The 25,505-nt window shown below is 39.1% G+C and overlaps 1 protein-coding gene across 1 annotated transcript in view; it reads left to right on the top strand.

Moving 5' to 3' along the window:
• Positions 1-19,320, top strand: part of GABRA3 (gamma-aminobutyric acid type A receptor subunit alpha3) — a 1,714,543-nt gene extending 1,695,223 nt beyond the window's left edge. Inside the window, exon 11 of the mRNA XM_085607670.1 lies at positions 16,125-19,320. Coding sequence (XP_085463796.1) covers positions 16,125-16,433 — 309 coding nt within the window. The 3' untranslated portion in view covers positions 16,434-19,320. The remainder of the gene's footprint in view (positions 1-16,124) is intronic.
• The last annotated feature ends 6,185 nt before the right edge of the window (positions 19,321-25,505 follow it).

The following is a 25,505-nucleotide window of genomic DNA, read 5'->3' as shown; positions in this document are numbered from 1 at the left end:
AATATTATGTGCTGCCAACCCAGTTGGAGCAGTGACAACACAAGACAAATGTGACTCAGTTGTTTTTTGCAGATAACTTGTAATTACTTTAATTAAAAAACTTTTTCCTGTTCCAGCTTGACCACTCACATACAATTTGGATACGTTGAAATGATGTACATGAGCACCCTTTCTTTTCATGAAGTAATCCATGGTCAATGTGCTCTATCACTTGTTGATATATTTGTTTCTGTTCAACATTTAGTTGTTCTTCCAAGTATCCTAACTGTATTACATCTTCTTGAGCTTGATACATTGCCGTGTCCACCTCATTCATGGCAGTTGCTGCTTCATTTTCAACAATTGGTTGTCCAAGTGGCTCTTGACTCAGTGCAGCAGAACTTTGACTGTCTTGAGAACTGTCTCTAGCAAACTCAGCTGCAATTGTAGCTTCTTGATCAATCTCATCATGCAACATTTTCACATAATTTGAAAAAGCACTGCATTGTATGCCATCTTGACAAGCATTAAATGAATCTTCATAGCTCTGAAAATCTCCAAGTAATTCCAGTTCTGAACGCCATGATTTGAACATTTGCAAAAGGGCTAAATAGTAAAATTCCCTTTTATCAGCAGTGTCGCAACTCAGTTTCCTGTGATTAATTACATTTCCTTTCCTTTGTTTCACCAGACATCCTTCAGAACCAATCACTGCATATTTTCCATCATTGATGTTCTCTGTAGTATTCCGTTTAAAAGTGTAGTTTTGCAGCACTTCATAGAGACACATGTTCTCAAGATGATGACTTCTGTTTGGGTAATATGTGTCCAACATATTCGTTTTCAAAATATCTGTACTTTCTGGTTCTTTTTCTGCTAAATATTCAATTTCTTGCACAGATTTCAGTACCCGATTTCGCAATCTTGCAAGACCTAGACTCACCCAAATGATTCTTCTACTTTTGGAATATAGACTTGCAGATGATAACCGATCTGAACATTCATATGTTCCAATTTCACGATGCGATAACATCTTCAAACTGAAACTGTATAATTTTTTATTTAGAGTCTTCTCGTGAGAAATCTCTTCCCACATTTCTTTCAATTCCGTCTTTTCAGATTTAGTAATGTAGGACGTTACATATCGTGCAACAGCAATGGAATTGTCCGCAACATACTGAATATCCATGTTAGCATTCCACATGGATAAAATAACTGGATTGTAGTCATTTATATATTTCGATTCTTCACTTCTTTTTAAGTTGTAGGTATTTTTCTGAGACTTTCTTGTGATGGTATGTCGCATAGCTGACATAAAACTGTTCACTTTTCCTTTAGATAATACAGGACGTGGAAATCCAAAACAACATTTGGTATAGAACTTATCCTTTGACTTGTACTTTCGTCGACAGTATTTTCCACATCGATGGCTTTGGAATCGTAAGACTTGTTGTTTTAAGTTTTTATGTTCTTTGCTATTGGGTACAGCACATGTGGCATAATCTTCAATAAAAGACAAAATAGTTTCATTTGAATCTGTATATGAGGAGCACCTCTTGCTTGATACTCCTTTCTCCCAAAAAAATCCACAACTTCTCCAAGAGGAGGATTCTTTTTATTGCAGATGAAAGACATCATAGCTTCAAATCTATGATTGAAATTCCTGCATACATTAACAGGATCCAATGAGCACAATTCTCCAGGTGTCTTGTATTCAATATTTTTTATGTTGGAATTTGCCTCTCGAAGAAATTCAAGTAAATCATCCCAAGCATACTCAGCACAGCTTAGTGTAACAAACCATGTAGGAGTTCCCAAGTTCCGTAGCATACATTTCAGTTCTCCATGACGACGGTACCAATATTCATTAGCCCCACACTGACATGCCATCAGATTAATCAACTGAGATTCTAAATGATCATATCTCTGATGCCCTTTATCCATAAAATCCTTTGCAGTTACATTTTGCAGATGCATTCCAGTTTTTAAAATGTGATTTACTGCATATGAAAGTCCAGACAAGTCACTTTCAAACAGAAGATGAAACAAAAAAGGGATACATTGTTGAAATCTTGGATCTTCCGCATATAATCTAGTTGTCCGATATTCAGATGCAGGAATCTGCACAGGACGTTCATCATATCGTCCACCTTTTCCTGTTGGAAACAACTGCGGGAAACAACGAGCTTCCAAACTCTCTTCCCATACACTCATGGGACTTCCTGTTGCTTTTTTCATTTGGAACAACTCAATCGTATTCCCCATCACCTCTTTGGAATGAAGTGGATGTACACTGTAATGTTCATAGATTTCTTCTCATCTGGACATGTCCACTTTTTCTATTTGTCCACTTAATGTTTCAGTATCTTCTGCTAAATCTATTTCTTCTTCTCCTACAAACACATTTCTATAGTACTCATTATTTTTTAACAGATACAATGATGCCTTTTGCCCTTTTCTAACATCCACTAACTCTTGCCAGATTTTCTTATTCTTAGTAGGAACACCATTAACTAGAATGACTAGTGGCTCATTTTCTGCATGGCCTACACCAATAGTTTCAATATTTTTCCTTAAATCTAACGGTAAATACACAACTCTTCCTTTCAATCCTCTTTGCAACTCTGATGGAGGTAATTTACCTGTTTTAGGCTCCATACGAACAATAGCCTGAAACGGGTGAACACATTGAATGAGAATAGACTAATATGTATTTAAATCTATCAGCTCTGGAGGAATAGCAACCAACTCTAGATTATTATGAACAGCTCTAGCAGGCATTTTATTCTCATCTAATTTGTTATAACAATATTCGCAAATACGCTGCTAAGATCCCAAATCAAAACAATCCTCTACCAACAAATAGGTTGCAAATTCCATCCACTTATCATTATCTTCTATTTCACTTTTTAAATACAGATTGACATCCCTAGTCTGATTTTTATAGTGAGTTCGCCGACAACAAATACAAGAAACATTTGGTCTTTCACCTGAAATTACCTTAAACTTTGTGATTTCATCCTCAAAAATTTTTGTAATCACGGGTTCTACATTGTCTTCAACATTTTGTTCTACTAATGTGTCAGTTTCTGCACTCTCTTGCTGAGGACCAAAGTAACGAAACTCAATATCCTCACAAACCTTCTTCACATCTGATACTGAGCCACGCAAAAGAGCACTGTTCAACTCATTTAACTTTAGTGCTGGACTTTTCGCATAATACAATCCTCTCACTAACTTCTGCATTTGAGTATGATGTACTGCCAGCATCCTGAAATGGTGAAAAACACTTTCACAAACTTTCCTAGAAAGACAAGCCAGAGAAAGACCTTGCAAACCAGTATTTGTTTCTCACTCTGCAAGGGTCTAGTCCTTGCAAACACCTTAATCTTATGTTTAACACTTTTTTAACTATATACTCCTAAAAAACTACTTAATTTATCAATAGATTCCTGTCGTACACTACAAATACTACTGCAATCCCATGTATACACAGGGTGTTTAGGATGTCTCCCTAGAACTTCATCAGCTATCACTTCTTCTGCATTTCTTTCAACCATTTTCTCTTTCTCAATTGGACAATCATCTCTAACTTCATAACCTCTACCACTGGTGTCAACTGCAAACAGTAACTTTTTGCTCTGTAAATAACTCTCTTCATTAAAGAAAGGCTCTGAACTGGAACTGTGTTTCCATTCTCCCAAAAAAACATCACACATTTTTTTTCTATTAATTACTCTTTTCCTCCTACTTTTGGCCTTCATTAAATTGATTGGTTTATCTAGTGATCAAATTCTGTTTAATAATAAAATGAATAGTTTCCTTTTTACTTCAAAAGCCTTTTCAACAATATTTTCAATATGCTTCTTCTTTTTATAAAATAGAGCTCTCTTTTTATATTTCATCTTTCAGCAAATTATGAACTACTCTCTTGTAAAATATTTTTTTGCGTAATTCCTTATACTGATTTTGCCTTCTTTTAGCATACTTTGCCTCCTTTGACTGAACATTTGTTGTTTTGCTTTTCCTCTTCTTTTGAATTTTTTTTTCTACTTGTAACATTCTCAGTGGTTTCAGAATTCTGTACATTCTGTTTGCTCCTTCAAACATTTTTAATAAATTGCTTTGTGATCTTACCAGAAGATTCTTTCTTTTTAGCCACATTATCTTGTACATTCAATACTTGTGGTTCATGTTTCTTCAAGTAATTCTCCCGTCTGTGTTCTTTTCTATTTCTTTTTTTTTCTGGCATGATTTCTCTATTTTAACGTTGAAAAACAGTATCTGTAAAAAAGAATCACAAATAAAACTATATTAATAACTTTCAAATGTATACTATTCTATTACTGTAGAAACACATTTTATATAAAAACTGACTAAGAAACTATAGCCCTGAAGCACAAGTGTGACGATGGTTAAAACACTACATGCATAGTGCATGCTACTTTGAAGCAGTTCATGCCCTAAAGCCTACCTCACTGAAAGAGTACATGCTAACTGACTGAATGATTACAATACTAAAAGGAGACACACTGGGTGAGTGACAGGGTGTTTCCTAGAAGTGTATGAATACTGACATGTATATTGATGGTGTGAAAGACAAGTGTGTAGGTGATTAGAGACCTACATGCATAGTGGACACATGTTTCAATCCATCCATATGTTAAAGTCTGTCTCACTCCAATACTACTTGGATACTGATTAAATGATTAGAGTACTGCAAGGAGAGTGCCTGGGTAAATTGGTAAGTGTTCGGGTTTTGGCACAGTGAATGGATTAATCCATGGTGCTGAATGGGTCACTAGAGGACTGCAAGGGCAGTGACAGGGTGTTTGCTAGAAGTTTATGAATACTGACTAGGGAATTGAAGGTGTGAAATACAAGTGTGTAGGTGGTTAGAGGACTGCATGCATACTGGATAGGCATTTAAAACAATTCATGTGCTAAGGCCTGGCTCACTGCATGAGTATTTGGGTACTGACTGAATGATTAAAGCACTGCAAGGACACTGCCTGGGTGAATGTATAAGTGGTTGCCTTTCGGTGCAGTGAAAGGATTAGTACATGGTCCTGAATGGGTCACTGGAGAAGTATAAGGAGAGTGACAGAGTATTTGCGGGAACTGTATAAATACTGTCTGGGATATTCAAAGACAAGTATGTAGGTGGATAGAGACATACATCCATAATGGTTAGATGTTTGAAACAGTCCATAGAGCAACACTTGGATCACTGCAAAACTACCTGACTACTGACTGAATCATTAGAGTACAACAAAAAAGAGTGACTCGTGAATCTTTTTAAGATTTTGGATTCTAGTGCAGTGAATAGGTTAGTACTTACTGCCAAATGAGTCAGTGGAGGTGTGCAATTAAAGTGACAGAGTGTTTATTGGAGTGTATGGATACCAACAGAGAAATTGAAACTCTAAAAAGCAATTGTGTTGGTAGTTACATGCCTCCATGCATACTGGAAACACGTTTGAATCAATCCATGTGCTAAGGCCTGCCTCACTGCATTTGTACTTAGGTACTGACTGAATGATTAGACTACTGCAAGAAGCGTACCTGGATGAATTTACAAGTATTTCAGTTTTGGCGCAGTGAATGCATTACTACATGGTGCTGAATAACTCACTGGAACACTGCAAGGGGAGTGACAGGATGTTTGCTGAAAGTACATGGAAACGGACTGGGGAATTGAAGCTGTTAAAGACAAGTGTATAGTGTGTTAGAAGACTGCATGCATACTGCATAGACATTTGTAGCCCTCTATGTGGTAATGCATGTTTCACTACATGAGTACCTGGAAACTGACTGAATCATTAGACTACTGCTAGGAGAGTGCCTGGGTAAAACTTTTACGTTTTTCAGTTTTGGCGCAGTAAAAAGATTAGTACATGGTACTTGATCAGTCACTGGATGAGTGCAAGATGAGTGACAGGGTGTTTATTGAAGTATATAGATACTGACTAGTTAATTAAAGAAGTGAAAGACAAGTGTGTAGGTGACTAGAGGCCTGTATGCATACTGGATAGGGGTTTGAAGCAGTCCATGTTGTAAGGCCTGGTTTGCTGCATGAGTACTTGGATACTGACTGAATGATTAGAGTACTGCAAAGAGAGTGCCTGGGTGAATTTATAAGTGTTTGGGTTTTGGCGCAGTAAATGGATTAGTACATAGTGCTGAATGGGTCACTAGAGGAGTACATGGGGAGTGACAGGGTGTTTGCTTGGAGTGTATGCATACTGACTGTGCATTAAAGGTGTGAAAGAGAACTGTGTAGATGGTTAGAGGACTGCATGCATAGTGGATAAGCATTTGAATCAATGCATGTGCTAAGGCCTGCCTCACTCTGTTACTACTTGAATATTAACTGAATGTTTACAGTATTGCAAGGAAAGTTCCTGGGTAAAAACATAAGCAATGACTGCCTTCTAATTCTAACAAAACTTGAGAACAGGAAAGTTTTTAAGCAGTCATGCGTATTCAAACATATGAAGTACCCAAATGCTTCTCTCACAGTGGTTCCCAAATGCACACAGACTCACAGTGTGATTCTAGACGAGCAACCCTATCCCTAGGAGTTTACCAAAACTCATTCACTACAGTGAAAGGGGTAAGGGTACTGCACACAACCTACACATTTCAGTACTGCACTTTACTGTCAATCCCTGACTCATTTTATCAATGCATAAGCAATGACTGGCTTCTAAAGCTACTAAAACTTGACAACATGACAGGTTTTAAAACAGTTATCTGTCAGCAAATGCACAATGTTACCAAATGCTTTTCTCACAGTGGTTCGCAAATGCACACAGACTTACAGTGTGATTCTAGACAAGCAACATTATCTCTAGGAGTTTATCAAAACTTATTCACTTCTGTGGAAGGGGTAAGGGGACTGCACACAATCTACATATTTAAGTACTGCACTTTAGTGTCAAAGCCTAACTCATTTTATCAATGCAACTGCAAAGACTGGCTTCTAATGCTACTAAAACTTGACAACATGACAGGTTTTAAAACAGTTGTCTGTCAGCAAATACACGATGTTACCAAATCCTTCTCTCACAATCCTTACCCAAATGCACACAGACTCACAGTGTGATTTTAGGCAAGCAACACTATCCTAGGAGTTTACCAAAACTCATTCACTAGTGTAGAAGGGGTAAGAGTACTGCACACAATCTACATATTTAAGTACTGCACTTTAGTGTCAAAGCCTGACTTATTTTATCAATGCATTAGCAAAGACTGGCTTCTAATGCTACTAAAACTTGACAACATAACAGGTTTAAAAACAATTGTCTGTCAGCAAATACATAATTTTACCAAATGCTTTTCTCACAGTGGTTCCCAAATGCACACAGACTCACAGTGTGATTCTACACAAGCAACATTATCCCTAGGAGTTTACCAAAACTCATTCACTACTGTGCAAGGGATAAGGGGACTTTTTACAATCTACATATTTCAGTACTGCACTTTAGTGTCAATGCCTGACTCATCGTGGCGCCGCGGCCAGGGCGACTGACTCCGGAATCTGGGGATCACGGTTCGATCCCCAGCACCAGAGGCAGATTAGTCCAGCACCATGTGACTCTGGGCAATATTTTGCTTAATCTTCCAGACGGCCCCCAGCACCTAGAGACCCTTACGGGTGATTGTTCGCGCTTTACAAATGTGGATTATTATTATAAGCAAAGACTGTCATCTAATGCTACTAAAACTTCACAACATGACAGGTTTTAAAACAGTTATCTGTCAGCAAATGCACGATGTTACCAAATGTTTCTCTCACAATTCTTACCCGAAAAGAACACAGACTCACAGTGTGATTCTAGACAAGCAACACTATCCTAGGAGTTTAACAAAACTCATTCACTAGTCTGGAAGGGGTAAAGGGACTGCACACAATCTACATATTTAAGTACTGCACTTTAGTGTCAAAGCCTGACTTATTTTGTCAATGCATAAGCAAATACTGTCTTCTAATGCTACTAAAACTTGACAACATGGCAGGTTTTAAAACAGTTATCTGTCAGCAAATACATGATGTTACCAAATGCTTCTCTCACAGTGGTTCCCAAATACACACACACTCACAGTGTGATTCTAGACAAGCAACACTATCACTAGGAGTTCACCAAAACTCATTCACTACTATGGAACGGATAAGGGGACTGCACACAATCTACATATTTAAGTACTACACTTTAGTGTCAAAGCCTGAATCATTTTATCAATGCACAAGCAAAGACTGGATTCTAATACTACTAAAACTTGACAACAAAAAAGGTTTTAAAACAGGTATCTGTCAGCAAATACATGATGTTACCAAATGCTTCTCTCACAATGGTTACCGAAATGCACACAAACTCACAGTGTGATTCTAGACAAGCAACACTATCCCTAGGACTTTACCAAAATTCATTGACTACCCTGGAAGGGGGTAAGGGTACTGCACACAATCTACATATTTCAGTACTGCACTTTGATGTCAAAGCCTGACTCATTTTATCAATGCATAAGCAAAGACTGGGTTCTAATGCTACTAAAACCTGACAACAAGAAAGGTTTTAAAACAATTATCTGCAAGCAAATACATGATATTATGAAATGCTTCTCTCACAATGCTTACCCAAATACACACAGACACACAGTGTGATTATAGACAGCCAACTATCCCTTGTACAAAATACATTTACTAGTCTACAAGATCTAAGGTGACTGCACACGCAGAAAATCTTCTACTACAGATTAGTACCAAAATGTTTCTCTCAAAATGATTCCTAAATGCACACAGACTCACTGTCTCATTCTAGACAAACAGCACTATCCCTTGCACTATACCAAAACACATTTCTTAATCTACAAATACTACATTTTAGTGTAGAAACATGACTAATTTTGCAAATGTATAAACAATGACTGATTTCTAATTGTACCAAAATATAAAAACAGCACAGTTATCTTTCTGCAAACACATTACACAAATGCTTATCACAGAATGATTTCTACATGCACACACACTTTCAATAACATTGTAGACAAAAAAAAGTACTCCCTGCACTATACCAGGAAAAATACATTAGTCTGATTAAAATCAAAATACAGCACATACATCCCCTCACAATTAAATAACTCACCTTTCAAGTTGTTTTGTAGATTAAGAAGTATATCAGTCACACACCAGATTTTCTTATACAGAATCTCTGCACTGTGCACCTGTCAGCAAAACCAAAGAATGGCAAAGTTTCCCTCTCATTTTCCACACATATACATGTAAACATCAAATCACATTCCTTCACACATAAATTCAAAACCAAACACACATTTCGATAGGTTAAACATTTCAACCCTTTCCAAATGACATAAATATCAACCCTACCCCCAATCTGCCTTCTGCCTGTTACCATAGAAACAGGTCATGGAACACTGAACTGAGCACACAGGTCACAAGTTCAGCACACAATGTTGCTAATCAAAACAGCAAGTGTGCTTGACTTTTCAACATATCAGCTTATCATATATAATGTTCCTTTCAATCACTTTTTGTTAACCAATAACAATCATGTGTTTAAAAAACAGAAACATGCACCCTACCTTTCAGTGTAGGAGGTTGTCAAACAACCAATGATTGATGTCTTTTTTCAAAACTGCATCTTAGCCACCATTTTAGAAAAATCTTACTTTTCAAACTGCTATTTCATTTACAGACACCATCTAAGTGCATCCAGACCTCCCTTCAAGATGCTTAGAGTGTGGATTGTTGGACACAGCTATATTTTCTGGAGTCAAAGGTATGCAGAAAACAAAGGCATTCACAAAGACCTAGGTTTGTCAAATGTAGACATTAAATGGATTGGACAGAGAGGGTTAAAGTGGCACCAATTGATGTCATTGGTAAAAACCTTTATGCATATCCAACACCCTGACCTCATAATAGTGCACTGTGGTGGCAATGACCTAGGCACTTTGACTGGGGTAGGTCTGGAAATGCTTATGAAAGACACCTTTGCAGAATTGATTTCACTTTTTCCCAAAACTGCCTTTGTGTATTCCAACATATGCCAAAGGCAGAAATTGAACTGGTCCAATCATTTTTGTCCACAAATTGAGAAAGCTAGGAAACATGTGAATAAATCTGTTTCTGCTTTTCTTCGAGACTATAGAATGGGGTCCATTTACAATAACAATCTGCGCTTTCATATGCAAGAGATGTATAGGAGAGATGGAGTACACTTTACTGATGAAGGAAACAGAGTCTTCCTCAACAACTTTAGACTCTGTATAGGTACTTACTTATAAGTACCAAAAACTCTGAATGAACACAACGGCTCTTTTTAGAGCCACTCAAGAACAAAACACTTAAGCTTGATGTTAATCTCCCAAACATTTCAGTTTTTTTTCCTTGGATCCACGCACCCAACGCGATAGGAACCGCGCACCCAACGCGAGAGGAAGCATGCACCCAACACGTTAGGATGCGCGACTCCTAATTTTACCGTAAAAAACAAAATAGCCCCTATCACTAATTTTTATTATCCCTGGGGACCCCATCCCCCGGGGCTTATAAAAAAAGTTGGAGACCGTGGGGGAGCCCCAACGCCCCCACAGTCCCAGCCGGCTCCCCGCGTCCTTCGGGAGCCGGCATTGCTTTTCCACATGGGGAGCTGCTGACATGCAGCTCCCCATGTGGAAAAGCAATATCGTTTGGATTTTGAAAGAGAAAGCAGGTTTCCCTGCTCTCTCTTTCAAAAGCCTAACGAAGTTTGCTATGGGAGGGCAGGAGACTCCTGAACGGAGTTGTCGGAACTAATTGTTTGGTGCCTTCAGTTCGAGTGGTATCACTAGAACTGCCTGTTCCTTCCGTGTCCCATAAGTCCTGCATAGCATCCAATAATGATACCTCAGATGCAGCCACGTTACTGTCTTGTTTGTTATTTTTGAGTGCAAAGGATTTCTTCAATTTAAGTTTGCGCACTGTTTTATAGATGTCCAATCTTGTAGCAGCATAGTTAAAGTTGACTTGGGGTGAGAATGAAAGCCCCAGTTTGAGAATCATTTTATCGTCTTCCGTGAGGGTTAGGGGGGTCAGGTTGATTATAGTATTGGTACTAGTGTCATTGGAAATCACTTCTTCGTCCAATATCCTCTCCCCCTCTTTCTGTTTTGACTTGGGACCCCACTTCCTCGCCCTCCACCTCTGCCTGCGCCTGTAGTTTGAATGTTTTCGTCGTGATTCATTGTTGTTGGTCTTGGGCGTAGAGTTTGTCTCCTCTCTGCACATAAAAAATGCATTTCCTCTGCTGGGGATGGTTTAGGAATCTGGCCCGCTGCAAGTCCACTTCGTAACTCAGACTCAGAATCACTGCCCCCTGCTGAGCTTAATTCAGAATGCGAGGTGTCAGCCACATTGGTATTTCTGCTGGGTCCCTTGTTAAACGATGTAAGCTTGGCCTTGGGGACGTGTAATGAATCATATTTTTGGGCAAATTTAAATATCTGGCCAAGTTGTTAATCATTACGATCCCTCTGAAACTTGAATGCCTTCCTTTCCATGATTTTGGTTTCTTCCTTTTTAAGTCTAGAGGTCATCTCATTGATTAATTTGGTTTTCTCATCAGTGATCTCTATTTTGTCCAGTTCCTCATTGATTTCATCAATCTCTTTTAGGAGTAGCGCTCTATCAATGTCAGCATATTTTATTAAAATCAATACCAATTTCCGGGAGGATTCTAAATTGATTTCCGCACATTCGCGCATTAACTCCGGATTAGCATTCTCATAACTTGGGGCTTTAAGTATACGCAACCCCCGAGAAATTCTATTGACATCTATGTAGCGTTGGAGGGACTTTGATTCCCACCACTTACTCTGCTCACTCCGTAACTTTTTTCAAGGCTTTTGTATTTTTCTTTTAATGAACTGTCTCTTAAGTCTGCATCTGCGATGTTAATGTTGCAGATGTTAGCTGGTAACGGGAGGCTGTCTGAGAACATGGTCATTGCTGCAGCCTCCCGCTCTCGTACGTTGTCTGCCGACATGCTTTGTATTAGGCAAGGTAATAAGTTGCGTACTCGGGGGCCGATACAGGTACTTAAAAGCTTTGTCCGTGGCCACCCCTACGCAGCACTGTAACTCTCCACCCCTTGGTACCTGTATAGAGTTAGCGGGATCTCTGGAACCGCCGCGTCTCGTCGTCCGACTCAGATTAGGCAGCTCCTTCTCCGTCCACAACAATCATGGAGAGGTACCAGGGGGGTCAGGCGCCAAATTTTCCTTCCGGAAACAGATCCTTCTGGGTTGAACCTGGAAACGGTTTCACTGTAGGCGCCGATCAATTCTCAGAGAGGGTCCTGTGTTGAAGTCGTGTAAAACCAAATCCGACCAAAGTATATCCTGATTACGGTGTTGTGAATCTCGGCAATCGTCCGGACATCGAAAGAACAAGGTACACGGACCAGGGTAAAGTGCAAATTTAGTATTTATTGCCAAAAAGCAACAGCCATAACGTTTCGGCTCCTCAGAGCCTTGCTCACATGACAACGCTACATACAATGTGCAAAGCTTTTAAAGTGCGAGTGCCAATTCAATTAACATCACGTGGGCAACAGATTTCATGGACATTGAAAAAATACTGCACCGTAGTGAGCAGTCCCAATAAGATTGAAACTTTAGTTGTTCCAGCGTTATACATAAATAAACGGAATAAGTATAACATCACTAAAATAGCATCTTATTTTGAGTCACCAATGGTGTTACTACTATTGATATATTTATGTAAGTAATCAATTGCAATTTACACAATCAAGGCATAAATGCCAAGTTAAACATCAATAACAAATGCTAGATATAATTTATGACAGCTTATTGTTGAATCTGCTGACTATGGAACAAGGTCAGAATCCGGGTAAAAATAATACCATCAATTTAAAAATGGTCGTTCCCCTGTAGGATGAATAAAGTGTTATTGTGCATCAAAAAAGTGTACTTGTGCATATAAAACAAGAAAAACAGCCAAAAAAGATATGTACATACAAGGTGTACTTACATAAATGTATATCGCACAAGATTGAGTGTCTCTAAAAATCTACTTGTGCGTTCCTGTAATAATAAGACTCTCTAATAAATACAGAGTATACCTGACCAGAGCATAGTGGTGTATTACGGATGGAGTGGAAAGTCCTCCATTGGTTACCTTCGTATTATGGTCCCTGACAAACGTGGATGAAGACCCCACATATATATATAGATATATATATGAAATGGATGAGGATATAGGACACTAAGGAGCATTGGAACACATCAGAACTTGCCAAATATTAGCTATTGTAATAACTGAGATGTTACAGCATGCTCTCAGCTTCAGCACTTCACCCACTTCTAACCTACCTGCTGTCCTTTTTGAGGTCTAATTACTTCTTCTCTACCATTTTCTTGTTCCTCCCTCCTCTATTATCTCAAAGAAAAACTGTTGGAAAAAAGTGAGGATTCTCCTTGTGAATGCACTCAAAGATATATTGCATTCTCAGCAGATTTCTATGGAAATTAAAACATTTGCTTTTCTTGAATTGTTTGTCATCCTTAAATGCCAATGCTAAACTTCTGAAATTCTTATTATAGTCCAGTAATGCTAGGCCTGATGTTTTACAAAAATCATCCCTTTTTTTCATTGTGGATTATGTCTACCAGAATGTGCATGCTTCTATGGAAAACAAAAACATGCAGGTTTGGACTAGTGTTGCAGACACTGGGTCTCAGATTTATCAAAATGTGACATATCGCAACTGTGCTGCATGTAATGGAGAGGGCAGGAATAAGCCATGTCTATCAAGATATGGTGCATTCCTTCTCTCTCATTTCTCTGGCGTGATCATGGCTGTCTAGTGCCAACACAGGCACTCTTATGCAATGGTGCATGATGCAAAGGTGCCAGCTTTGGAGGCAGGATTTCTGTTGTGCTGGAAGGGACAGCTTCCTGCACACAAACAACTCTTACTGGAGTTTTTATATTTCTAAGTGTGCTGCAAAATGCTGCATACTTAGAAAGAAAAGACAATGACGAAAGACTGGAAGGTGTACAATTTTGACACATCCCCAAATTTACCAGTCTTGGTACATCTGGAAATTCACCATCATATATGGGTGGATGCAACGGAACAAACACACTGTACACATGTAGTGGCTTCCCAGTGCAGAGTACCGTGAGACTGGGATTTAGGCTGCCTTGCGTTACTCCAGATTTATTAAGCCATGCAGAGCCACTCATAGTAGGCTTGGTAAACCTGACCCAAGGATGCGGTCCTCTTGTGTCACCTTGCTAGACTCAAGGGCAGCGCAGTCCTATGATATATTTGGGTCTGATTCTTGGAACATATTTATATGACCATGGTGTATGTATGCAAATGTAACCTGCACAGCATCTCAACTGGATGCTGTTGTACTACCTGGAGATAAGTAGAAAGGGGCAAATGTACAAGGAAGCGGTGGTGTGAGGTGTTAGCCGTCATGGCTTAACGCCTCACTCCGCCACTTCAGAAAAGCAAGGCTGCACCATATTTACAAGGATATGATGCAGCCTTGCATTTGCCCCTGCGCTGGCGCGCCAACGCAGGCACCCTTGCACCATAATGCAAGGGTGTTTGTGTGCAGGGGAGGATTGCCTATGTGTAGGAAGGTATCCCTTCCTGCACATAAACAATCCTGAAATGCCATTTTGTCACTTCTATCTGTGCTGCTTTATGCAACACACATTGAAGTTACAAAATTTCAGTTTTTTTTAAACGATTGTTCATGTGCGAAAAGGGTCACCTTCCTACACATAAACAATTCAAGTCGTTTTGCATTTTCCATGTGTGCTGCACATTAAGTGGCTTAACTCTGCCTTGTAAATAATGCGAAGCCGATATCGCCATGGAAACGGCACACAAAGTGACGTTGCCGTGGTGATAGGGGCTTGTGCATATGCTCCAAAGTTTCATGTTCAGAGCAAGAATCCTGAGGTGAACGGAATCTGCAAAGTAGTTAATTGTTTTTTCTGCACAGTTGCAATATAGCAACAACAGAATTCACAAAGGGCTCGATTCACAAAGATAAACTTATATTTTTGTGTAACTTTACAAAGCTAAACTGAGACCAAGGGCCATATGCAGGTCATTTTTATTTACCGATTCCTAAATACCGAATTTTACCGATTCGGTATTTAAGAATCGGTAAATAGAATGTAGGTAAAAAATCGGTAAATTTTACAGATTCGGTAATATTCGTTATTACCGATTCGGTATTTACCGAATCGGTAATAAGGCATACCTTCCCATTCATTCCTATGGGCCTGGAGGCCCATAGGAATGAATGGGAAGCCATTCACTATTACCGATTCGGTAAATACCGAATCGGTAATAGGGGGAGCATATTCAAGGGTGGCAGGATGTCACATTGACACCCTGTTGCACCCCTGAATTATGCATGTGTGCACATGTGGCGCACATACATGCCCTAAGGGCATGTATGTGTGCTAAATGGCACTTTAAAAAAAGCACAAAATTGCTTTTGAAAAGGTATTCGGTATTTACCATCAACTTGTAGTTGGTGGTAAATAACGAATCCTTAAACCAAAAATGCACTCACTTGAGTGCTCCCTACATAGGATTTAAGGATTCGGTAATTTACCGATTCGGTATTTTATCGATTTCTTAAAATACCGAATCGGTAAATTACCGAATCCTTCAATCCAGCCTCCTACATCTCAAAGGGCTAAATACCGGTCGGTAACGGAAAACTTACCAATTTTCGGCCGTTACCGACCGGTATTAGCCCACCTACATATGGCCCCAAATATCTACCTTTTCTAATTTTCGGTATTCACAAAGGAAATCTTAGACCAAAAGTATAACGTTACTACTGTTTGGTATTCACACATTTAAGTTACTACTAGTAAAGTAGGACTTTGGGTCTAAGTTTACCTTTGTGAATACGGAAAAGTAGTAAACTTACACAAAAGTGTAAGTTTACCTTTGTGAAGCGGGCCCAACGTTTGGGTTAAAATATCAGAACTCATATTTTGACGTTTCTTCCACTACGTAGAGCAGAGTCGGTGTATGTGGCATCATGTAATGTATATTTGTTTTCTACATTTCTAGAGAAAAGAGCCAATATTATTGACGAAGAAAGCCAACAACACATACAACATTGTGGGAACCACATACGCCTTGAATATTGCCAAAGACCCTGGTCTGTCAACAATTTCAAAGAGTGCCGCTCTGCCTCCCAAGATGCCGCGCCTTGAAGAGAAGCCCCCTGAATGCAAGAAAACTTACAACAGTGTCAGCAAAATCGACAAAATGTCCCGCATTGTTTTTCCTGTGCTTTTTGCTATCTTCAATCTGGTGTACTGGGCCACGTATGTGAACCGAGAATCAACAATTAAGGGAATGATTCCAAAGCAATAAGAACTTTTAAAAAACACTTCCTTTGTGGAATCAGGCAGGAAATCTCAAAATTAATTTATTTTTAATGTAAAAAACTGTGATTTTTTTCTTTTAGCTATTGATGAAAAGGAATGATCGTGCCTCTGGCATTTGTGATTTCACATCAGTTTTGCCGCTGCAAACCTTTTTTTCTGCTAGTCTCTGGCGTAGGCTGGTTGCATGCTGTTTATCCATGCTGCATACTATACTGGCTGCGACTGTGTTTGTTTTCTCCTCTGATTGGACTGCATTGTGTAACAAAGCATACATTTCAATAGTCATTGGTTGCTTTGAAAGTGACTTTCTAAACTGGGAATGTTGTAATTTGCTCCCTGTATACGAGAGTAGTTGAGCACAATTACTAGAGAAGCGAATTTGGTGCATCAAGTGTGCGATTTTAACAAAAGCTCTGTCTGTCAAATGTCTCTGTAGACCATCTATCAAATGTCCGGTTAATCTGTGGGTACAGGATTTGTTTACCCTCTTCTAAGTATTTGCACAGAGCACAGTGCTTATTCTGTGCATTGCTGATATATGTGCCTCAAGAAGGACGAATTTAAACTAAGTGGGAGGAGGCAGTCATCATCTGCCTCTTGTCTGTCCAGCTTAGAGGTGGATGCAGGTTGGTGTGTCCCTTGCCCAGGACTGCAAAACTGCTTCTTCTTTTGAGCTTCCAGGAACGTCAGGTCAGTTTGGGCAACCATATTATCTGTTCTATTCTATTATTGGTAGGCCTGGAGGTAATGGTGGTTGTGATGACCTTCCTAAACTCCCAACAGAAATTAATGGGTTTACCCAAAAGGCCTACTGCACACACAATCACACGATGTGTGTGTGTGTGCTCACTGAGAAACACGAGAGAGGTGAAGTATGCCCTGTTCCAAAGGGACATCCGTAAAGCAAGAGATTGCGTTCCCCGTGGGGTGTGAACACTACCTACATTATGCATCTATTGGCTTACATTACATTGGGCTCTGGATCCTGCATTGTAAGGGGTGGGGGTTCACTAAGCCGCGGGGAATATTCTCTTGGATTCCGCGTGTTTTTGGAGAAACATGAATCTGTGTAATTCCCCTTACACAGTCACTAATACACAACAGCACATGAGCTATTCCCGGAATGTATGTGCCCCTGGTGCAAACCCAGCACTGATGTGGCAAGTCACTAGGGCCTATGTTCTGTCACTCATAAAAATAATTTTTCATGCATAGAGCTCTAACACCATGTCGGCATTTGCCCTGTCTTCTGAACAGCCCTGCAATATACTACATCAAAGTGAGTGTGTAACCAATCAGCGGGGCACAGGTAGGACAGAGATTTAGGTGCACATGGTGCCTTCATCTAGGTCTAAAGAGGGCCCATGTTATCAATGCATAGAAACCAACACATCTCTTCAGACTATTTAAGCATGTACTATGGTGTTATACCACAATATTGAGTTTTAAATACTGTCCTGCTAACATTTATCTAGAATTTTGACTACCACATTATTGTGAAGATACGCATCTAAAAGTAAGCATAGGTTTACTATTTGTACTTCTCATCTATTTACCTTGCTGACATATATATTTTCACGGAAACTATAGATGGAATTAAGAATAGTAAATTTATGTTCCCTATATATACTTACCATCATGATATTATGGTAATGTTAAATTGTGGATGGACAATATATTTTCACTCGATATAGTGAAATTTCATCTAGTCCTGCATTTGTGCTAAACGTTTGTGCTTAACTCCAGTTGGCCAATTGTTATTTGCTACTCTAAAAATAGAGCATTCTTGTTTTCAACTCTATGTGCATGATTATGACCCTGAATTCTGATCCTGCACAAACAGGAGTGTAGGGGATCAGGACTGTGCTATGAAGGCTCTTTCAAATAGTGTGCTCCAAACTGAATCTTTATTCCACAAACCACAACTTCAGACAGGATAAAAATATGACATCCTTAAAGCATGCAATTTCTTTTTCACTAATTAGAAAATATTTGTGTTAAATATATTTTTCTACCACTCTTCAACAACTGGCATTCAGGTCAGGCAGTCTCTAGATAATGCAAAACAACTTTTTTTTAATATGGACCGTCTGCTGAACACATGTGGTTTAAAATACACTGGTGATCGTATATAGTTGTGGAGTGCCCATATTAAAGTTAAGTTGAATTGCCCATGAAGAAGCTAATAATACAAATTCAGGATTTTCGATATACTATAAAGTCTACTATCAAGGACTCTTCAATTATCTGACTGATTCAAAAATATCCATTTTCTTTCCAGTGCTTCCAACAAAATTACTTATTAACGTTTAAATATTTATTATTATAGATGGTAGGTAGAAGAAAATATTTTATAGGTGGGTTTTGATGTAAAAGATATTTACAAACAACAACATTGGTGTACTTAAAATAAGAGATCTGTTTAAAGCATACAAATTGGACATATGGATAATTTGCTTTCAAGAGAGATTATCAAAAAATGTATTTTCAAGTTTGACCCAAGGAGGTTCAGGTGAATCCACATACTGGGATAACACTGCACAAGCTTGTCTGATGATGAAATGAAGATGGTATACTTTGAAATTAAAGAATCCATCCCAGCCTTCAAATTTATACTTTTAAGTTTTGGTAAAACAATATGAGTGATTTAATTATTCCATAAAGATGTTGAGCATAAGCTATCAAAAAATTGTTTAAAACCAAAAGCTAGAAATGTAAAAGGTAATATTGTGAGAACAAAATAAAGAAGGGGAAAAATGATCAGTTTGATGGTCTCCAGTCTCCACCACCATAAGAGGAAGAAAGGAGATTAAGCAGGCAAAAAATTTGGTTTCTTGCTTCTATGTGTAGGGATATTGGGCCCGATTCACAGAACTAACTTAAGACAAAATCCTAAATTTACTACTTTTGGTATTCACAGAAGGCATTTAGTAGTATTAAAGTTAGGATTTTGTCTTAAGTCTGACTTAAGTCTGTCTTAAGTCTGTCTTAAGTCTGTCTTAAGTTTGTCATACGTCTGTCCTAAGTTTTTCTTAAGTCTGTCCTAGGTTTGTCTTAAGTTTGTCTTAATACTGTCTTAAGTCTGTCTTAAGTCTGTCTTAAGTCAAACTTAAGACAAAATCCTTACTTTACTACTACTAAATGCCTTCTGTGAATACCAAAAGTAGTAGGACAGACAGACTTAAGAGAGACTTAAGAAAGACTTAAGACAAACTTAGGACAGACTTAAGACACCCGAGTGGGAAGGGTATGCTCAGACGTGAGTCCCTTGCTCTCCATGCCACTGGAATCAAGCTATCCTGGCTGATGAGGGCTGGAAGCCCGAAACCGGTCCTAGGATGCTTGTTTCCAGTCCAGGGAGGACCTGGCTTGGCAGTTCGGGCTAAACTGTTCCCATGGGGCACAGGGTCAAGACTGATTTTCATATGGCTGGGTTCAAACTGGAATGGCATGGTGAGCAAAAAAACAATGGATTTAGGCCCAGATCTCTGTACTGGGGTGAATGTATGACATTGCTCTGCATTCTGTCCATCAATTGTTGTTTTTGCATTTGTCACCCCGAGTGGGAAGGGTATGCTCAGACGTGAGTCCCTTGCTCTCCATGCCACTGGAATCAAGCTATCCTGGATGACGAGGGCTGAAAGCCCGAAACCGGTCCTAGGATGCTTGTTTTCAGTCCAGGGAGGACCTGGCTTGGCAGTTCGGGCTGGACTGTTCCCATGGGGCACAGGGTCAAGACTGATTTGCATATGGCTGGGTTCAAACTGGAATGGCATGGTGAGCAAAAAAACGATGGATTTAGGCCCAGATCTCTGTACTGGGGTGAATGTATGACATTGTTCTGCATTCTGTCCATCAATTGTTGTTTTTGCTTAAGACAGACTTAAGACAGACAAACTTAGGACAGACTTAAGACAAAATCCTAACTTTACTACTACTAAATGCCTTCTGTGAGTACCAAAAGTAGTAAGTTTAGGATTTTGTCTTAAGTTAGTTCTGTGAATCGGGCCCATTGAACTGAACAGATTTCGTGAGGTTTGGTGCAAACAAAGTTTCCATATATTTAATCTTTGTCGGGCTTCACATAACATTTGTCTTTTCAAACACATTTCCGATTCATAGTGAACTGAATGGGAGAACCTCTGTCATATTCTGGTTCACTTGATAGCCAGAAATGTGTAGGTACAATTAATATTCAGTTACAAAAGTTTGCAATGAAGTGGAGTTGTTTGACATGTATAATTAGATGTCCTCAGCGTATACTGAGATTTTAAATTCTATATCATTACATGGGATATTATGTATGAGGGAATTAGATCTCAAGGATTCAACAAAGAGTTCTAACCATAATACAAACAATAATTGGGAAAGGGGGCGACAATGCCTAGTCCGCCAAAATAAATAAAATAATAATAATTAAATACAAGTATTAACAGAAACACTAGCTCCAGAGGAACACATTATATAAACGAGGACAAAAATGAACTATTGGAAAGTATTGAACATATATTGTCAATCAATGCAATCAAAAGCCTTTTCAGCATCAAGAGCTAGCTGATACAGGTAGTTCAGATTTGGGGGTGAGTAAGATAACATTAAGATAACTTGTGCATTACCTGTTGCTGATCCACCCTTTACATACTCAGACTGGTCATTTTCTACATATTTTGCACAATGCAGTGTAAATGTATGGCTAACATCTTTGCCTATATATTACAATAATAATTAATTAATTTAAAAAACTTCTGATCTTTATCTTGCTTGGGTGATTTTGCTGTGAGACCACCCAGAAAACGTCTGTAAGCACTAGAACAATAAATGAATGAGTTATATATCTCCAACCCTCCAAAAAACATAGGAGTTAAATGATGCATAATAAGAAATAGGCTCAGTTGAAATCCCGTGAGAGCCCAGTGCTTTACCTTATTTCAAGACTTTAAAAACTTGCAAATGTCCAATAGATAAATATCTTTCTCAAGATCCTCAAAATTACTATCCTGTGAAATATGTATGAGACACCTAAGACAAATGTATCAACGTCTTGATGTAAAAAAAATGAGTAACTAGTTGAGGGGGGTGAGAGCCCCACTCAAATAATAAACACATTCCTTTTCAGGTTGAACTGCACAAGTCACTAAATAAACCTGTGCTTAACCCTCTGGTAGCATGGCAGAAAAGCATCAAGGCTTAACTTAGAGACAATGTGTAAAATGTTTATGCAGCACTCAAACAGTAATAAAGTTAAAATACAACACCAGACAAATTCCAAACAAATGTAGAAAACAATAGTATATTTTAATAAATAATGCGAAACAACAATTAGACAAACCTGAGGAACAGAAGCAGGGTTATGTTTTTTTTTTTAATTTAGGAAAAATAGCATGAAGTAGAAGCAGAGTTATGATTTTTTTAAATTTGAGGAAAAAATAGCATGAAGAAGCAGAAAGTGCCAATTGTGATTATCTGGTCATGCTGGACCGGGTCAAAGTCAAATGTTCAGGCTGACCACAATGGAGCACAGGTCAGATACAGGGACCAGGTTTGCCCGGTAGAAAGTTTACCTTAGTCTAGTTCCACATGAGGAGCGATAGACAACGCATTGCATTGCTGGGGACTGCGAAGAGACCATTGATTGGGTTAAGAGCAGGTCACCAGTTGGAGTTTGACCGTGAGGAGATCATTGTTGGGGCGAAGAATTGGTCACCAATCAGAGCTTTTCATTGGCAGGAAATATGGGATGGCCGTTGCTGATGTGAAGAGCTCCGTGTGAGTCTGTAGCCGGTGAGGTCGCATCGGCAGTAGGATGCAGGTCAAGCATTGTTCTCGGTGAAGTCTCCTTGCCTTTGTAAGGAGACCGAAGATGGTTCTTTTTCAACAAGAATCCCAGTATCTCCTGATTCTAAAATGGAGTCCAGTTCTTGCAGTTTATAGTTTGGAGGAGTACACTGTGACAACATCTAAGGGTCCCTCAAGCAGAGGCCAGCAGCAGGGTTCAGGCTGGCCCAGTTGGTGCTGGTCAGCTGGACAGTGCAGGGAAGGCCTCTTGAAGCTTGTTTTGTCCCTGTAGCTCCAACAGGAGGTCAGCCAAGTGAACTATGGTGTCACGTCTAGGATCCTGGGTTCAAGGAAAGCAGGTCCATTCATTCTTTCAAAGACACCATGGCAGTCCTTCTTCTGAATCTTCACACGTCTTGGAGTGTTCTGATAAGAGATTCTGATGGTGCCAACCTTATACCCAGTACTAGCCTGTGTGTGCAGAGGAAATCCCTGGCCCACTCCCATAGTAGTTCTGGACAGTTCTTCCCTCTTCCCTGGATTTGGCTCCAAGCTGGCTAGGGTAACAAAGGACATGCAGGCCCAGGAGTGGACTGCATTTGGCAGTGTCAGGGCAGTTAGCCTCAGACGCCAGTAAATGGCTGAATAACAGCCTCAGGTTACCATTGAAGGTCAGGAAGGGCTGAGCACAACCTCCCATGTCATGTCCAATCCTCCTTCTAGAGAGACCAGGGCAGTACTTCCTCTGAATCTTCACAGATTCAGGAGAGTTCTGATAAAAGGTTTCCATCTTTAAACCTAGTACCGGCCTGTGTGTGTGATGGGGAGGGAAATCCCTGGCCTACTCCCAGACTAGTTCTGGACAGTTCTTCCCTGGATTTGGCTGTAACCGGACTAGGGTAACTAAGGCCAAGCAGGCCTAGATGTGGGCTGCGTTTAGCAGTGGCAGGGCAGTCGGCCTCAGATGCCAGTAAGGGGCTGAACACCATCCTCAGGTTGCCCTTTGAAGCTCAGGAAGGGCTGATCACAACCTCCCTCGTCATACTCCTTAGTAGAGGAACTCTCTTCTCCACACTGAAGGATCACTGTCCCCTGCCTGGAAGAAGTTAACATCACACCACAGACAAGCCATTACAAGTGTTGTAACCCTGGACACTGTCAGAAAGGCACAATTGGTTTAGGCAGAAAAATGCAACTTCATAAAAATTGAATTTTTAGAATAGTAGTTTAAAATCTGACTTTACAATTAAAGAGGATTTTAAATTCAAATTCAAATGAGTGGGAAATGTACTCTCCTTCTTCGCCCAAACTGAAGTTATCACTATGTAAGTGTAATAAGGTAACCCAGTGTTAGTCTATGGGTGAGGTAGCCTTGCTACAGTGAAAAAAAAACTTTTGTGGGGTTTCACTGGCAGGAATTGTAATGCCTGAGTACACATCTCCTACTTTTTGACTACCGTGCACCTTAACCTCTATGCCTTGAGGGCCTACCTTAGCAGTGACTTATAGGTATTAAAAAGGATGGTCAGCGCCTTGCAAAAGGTATATTTTGCCAAGTCGAAATGGCAGTTTGTAATGCACTATAGGCTGCAGTGGCAGGTCTGAGACTTGTTTTACAGAGCTACTTTAGTGAGTGGCACAATGAGCACTGCAGTCCACTTGTAGCATTTAATTTAGTGACCCTAAGAACATGTAATACCATTTACTAAAGATTTATAAATACATTTAATGTGCCAATTAGGTGTATACCAATGTTAGCATGCTTGGAAGGGAAAGCACAAGCACTTTTCAATTGGTTAGCATGATTAAAGTACACAGAGTCCTAATGACAACAGAAATGGGTTCAACAAAAAAGTAGTGATGAAAGAGTTCTGGGGAATGCCATGCAAATGATGGCCCTCTCTAACACTTGAGATAAAGGATCACCATCATCTGTATACAGTCTTTTATAAGTGTTTTAATGACAGTAGAAATATCTATAATGGAGATAGCAGTTTAATAGTCTTGTTCATTGTTAGTACTGGCAGTTAATTTCTGCTAACTTTTAACATTTAAATAATTGGTTACAATTCAACAGATTTTTTTTGCATGCCGTGTAACTTAGACTTAACTTGTTGTAGGGTAATGCAAGCATCTATTATAGCAATGATATTTAACTCAAACTTAATTTTGATAAGATCGAGTTTGAATTTGAAGTAAAAAAAATATATTCAAATGCTTTATTATCATGAATTAAATGCCCATATCGAGCATTTGCTTTTGGTATGCCACATGAAATATGACAAATGCTCTGAGGGACAACTTAGGCTTTCTCATTTATTAACTAAGGAGGAATTAGAAGGTTTATTCAAATGAAATAAATCTAATAAAATGAATGCACTCATTATCAGACAGACAATGATTATTAAATATCCATCTCTTAGATTTCTTATTAACCTCAGATATATCTATGAAAGTATTTATAGGAGTATGATCTGATAGAAAAAGGCACCCATCTCATCCGATAGTACGCATTAAAATTTTGTCAACCATAGAAATGGCACCATCTGTATTAGAAGAGAAAGAAAGTTCAGGCAAATCTGAATTACTTGTTTTCCATATGATATATAATAATTGGGAAAGCACTGCTGCCATAAAGGCCTCATGAGATGTGTTAGATAAAATCTGAAATGTAAATTATTTGCCTAAAAATAAGTCATTTAACTGGTGGAAATCACCACCAAAATAATATCAAGGTTAGAGATGTTAATTAGCTTTGTTTTTCTATAGTTCCAAAAATAGGGATAAGATTTGACCAGTGCATACACATTAAATGCAGTTATAGATGTTTTATCCAGGTGGATGTTAACCAATAGCCAACGGACATCAACATGACATTCTTGAACTTCTACTACAAAGTTTAGAGACTTATGGTAGAAGATGTGTAACACTCTTTATGAACAATGGAGGAGAAAAAACATTATATTTTCACCCTATTTTCTCTTTTACTTTATTGATTCAGCTTCATTACATTGTGTTTCTTGTGAACACACAATTTGAGCATTTATTGCCTGATGTAGAGCTTGGCAGATGGGATACTCTGTCACAAACGCGACGGATATCCTGTCCGCCATATTACAAGTGCCATAGAATGTAATGCAATTGTAATACGGAGGACGGGATATCAGTCACATTTATGACGGAGTATCCAATCTGCCAAGATCTAAATCAGGCCCTTAGTCTGGAAAGATGAGAACGCATCTTTTGTATTTTGATTGCATTTCCAAGGCCTCAAACATTTCAG

Source organism: Triturus cristatus, chromosome 5_2, assembly GCF_964204655.1.
Source record: "Triturus cristatus chromosome 5_2, aTriCri1.1, whole genome shotgun sequence".
Taxonomy (NCBI): domain Eukaryota; kingdom Metazoa; phylum Chordata; class Amphibia; order Caudata; family Salamandridae; genus Triturus; species Triturus cristatus.
This window is presented reverse-complemented; position numbering and strand designations above follow the sequence as displayed.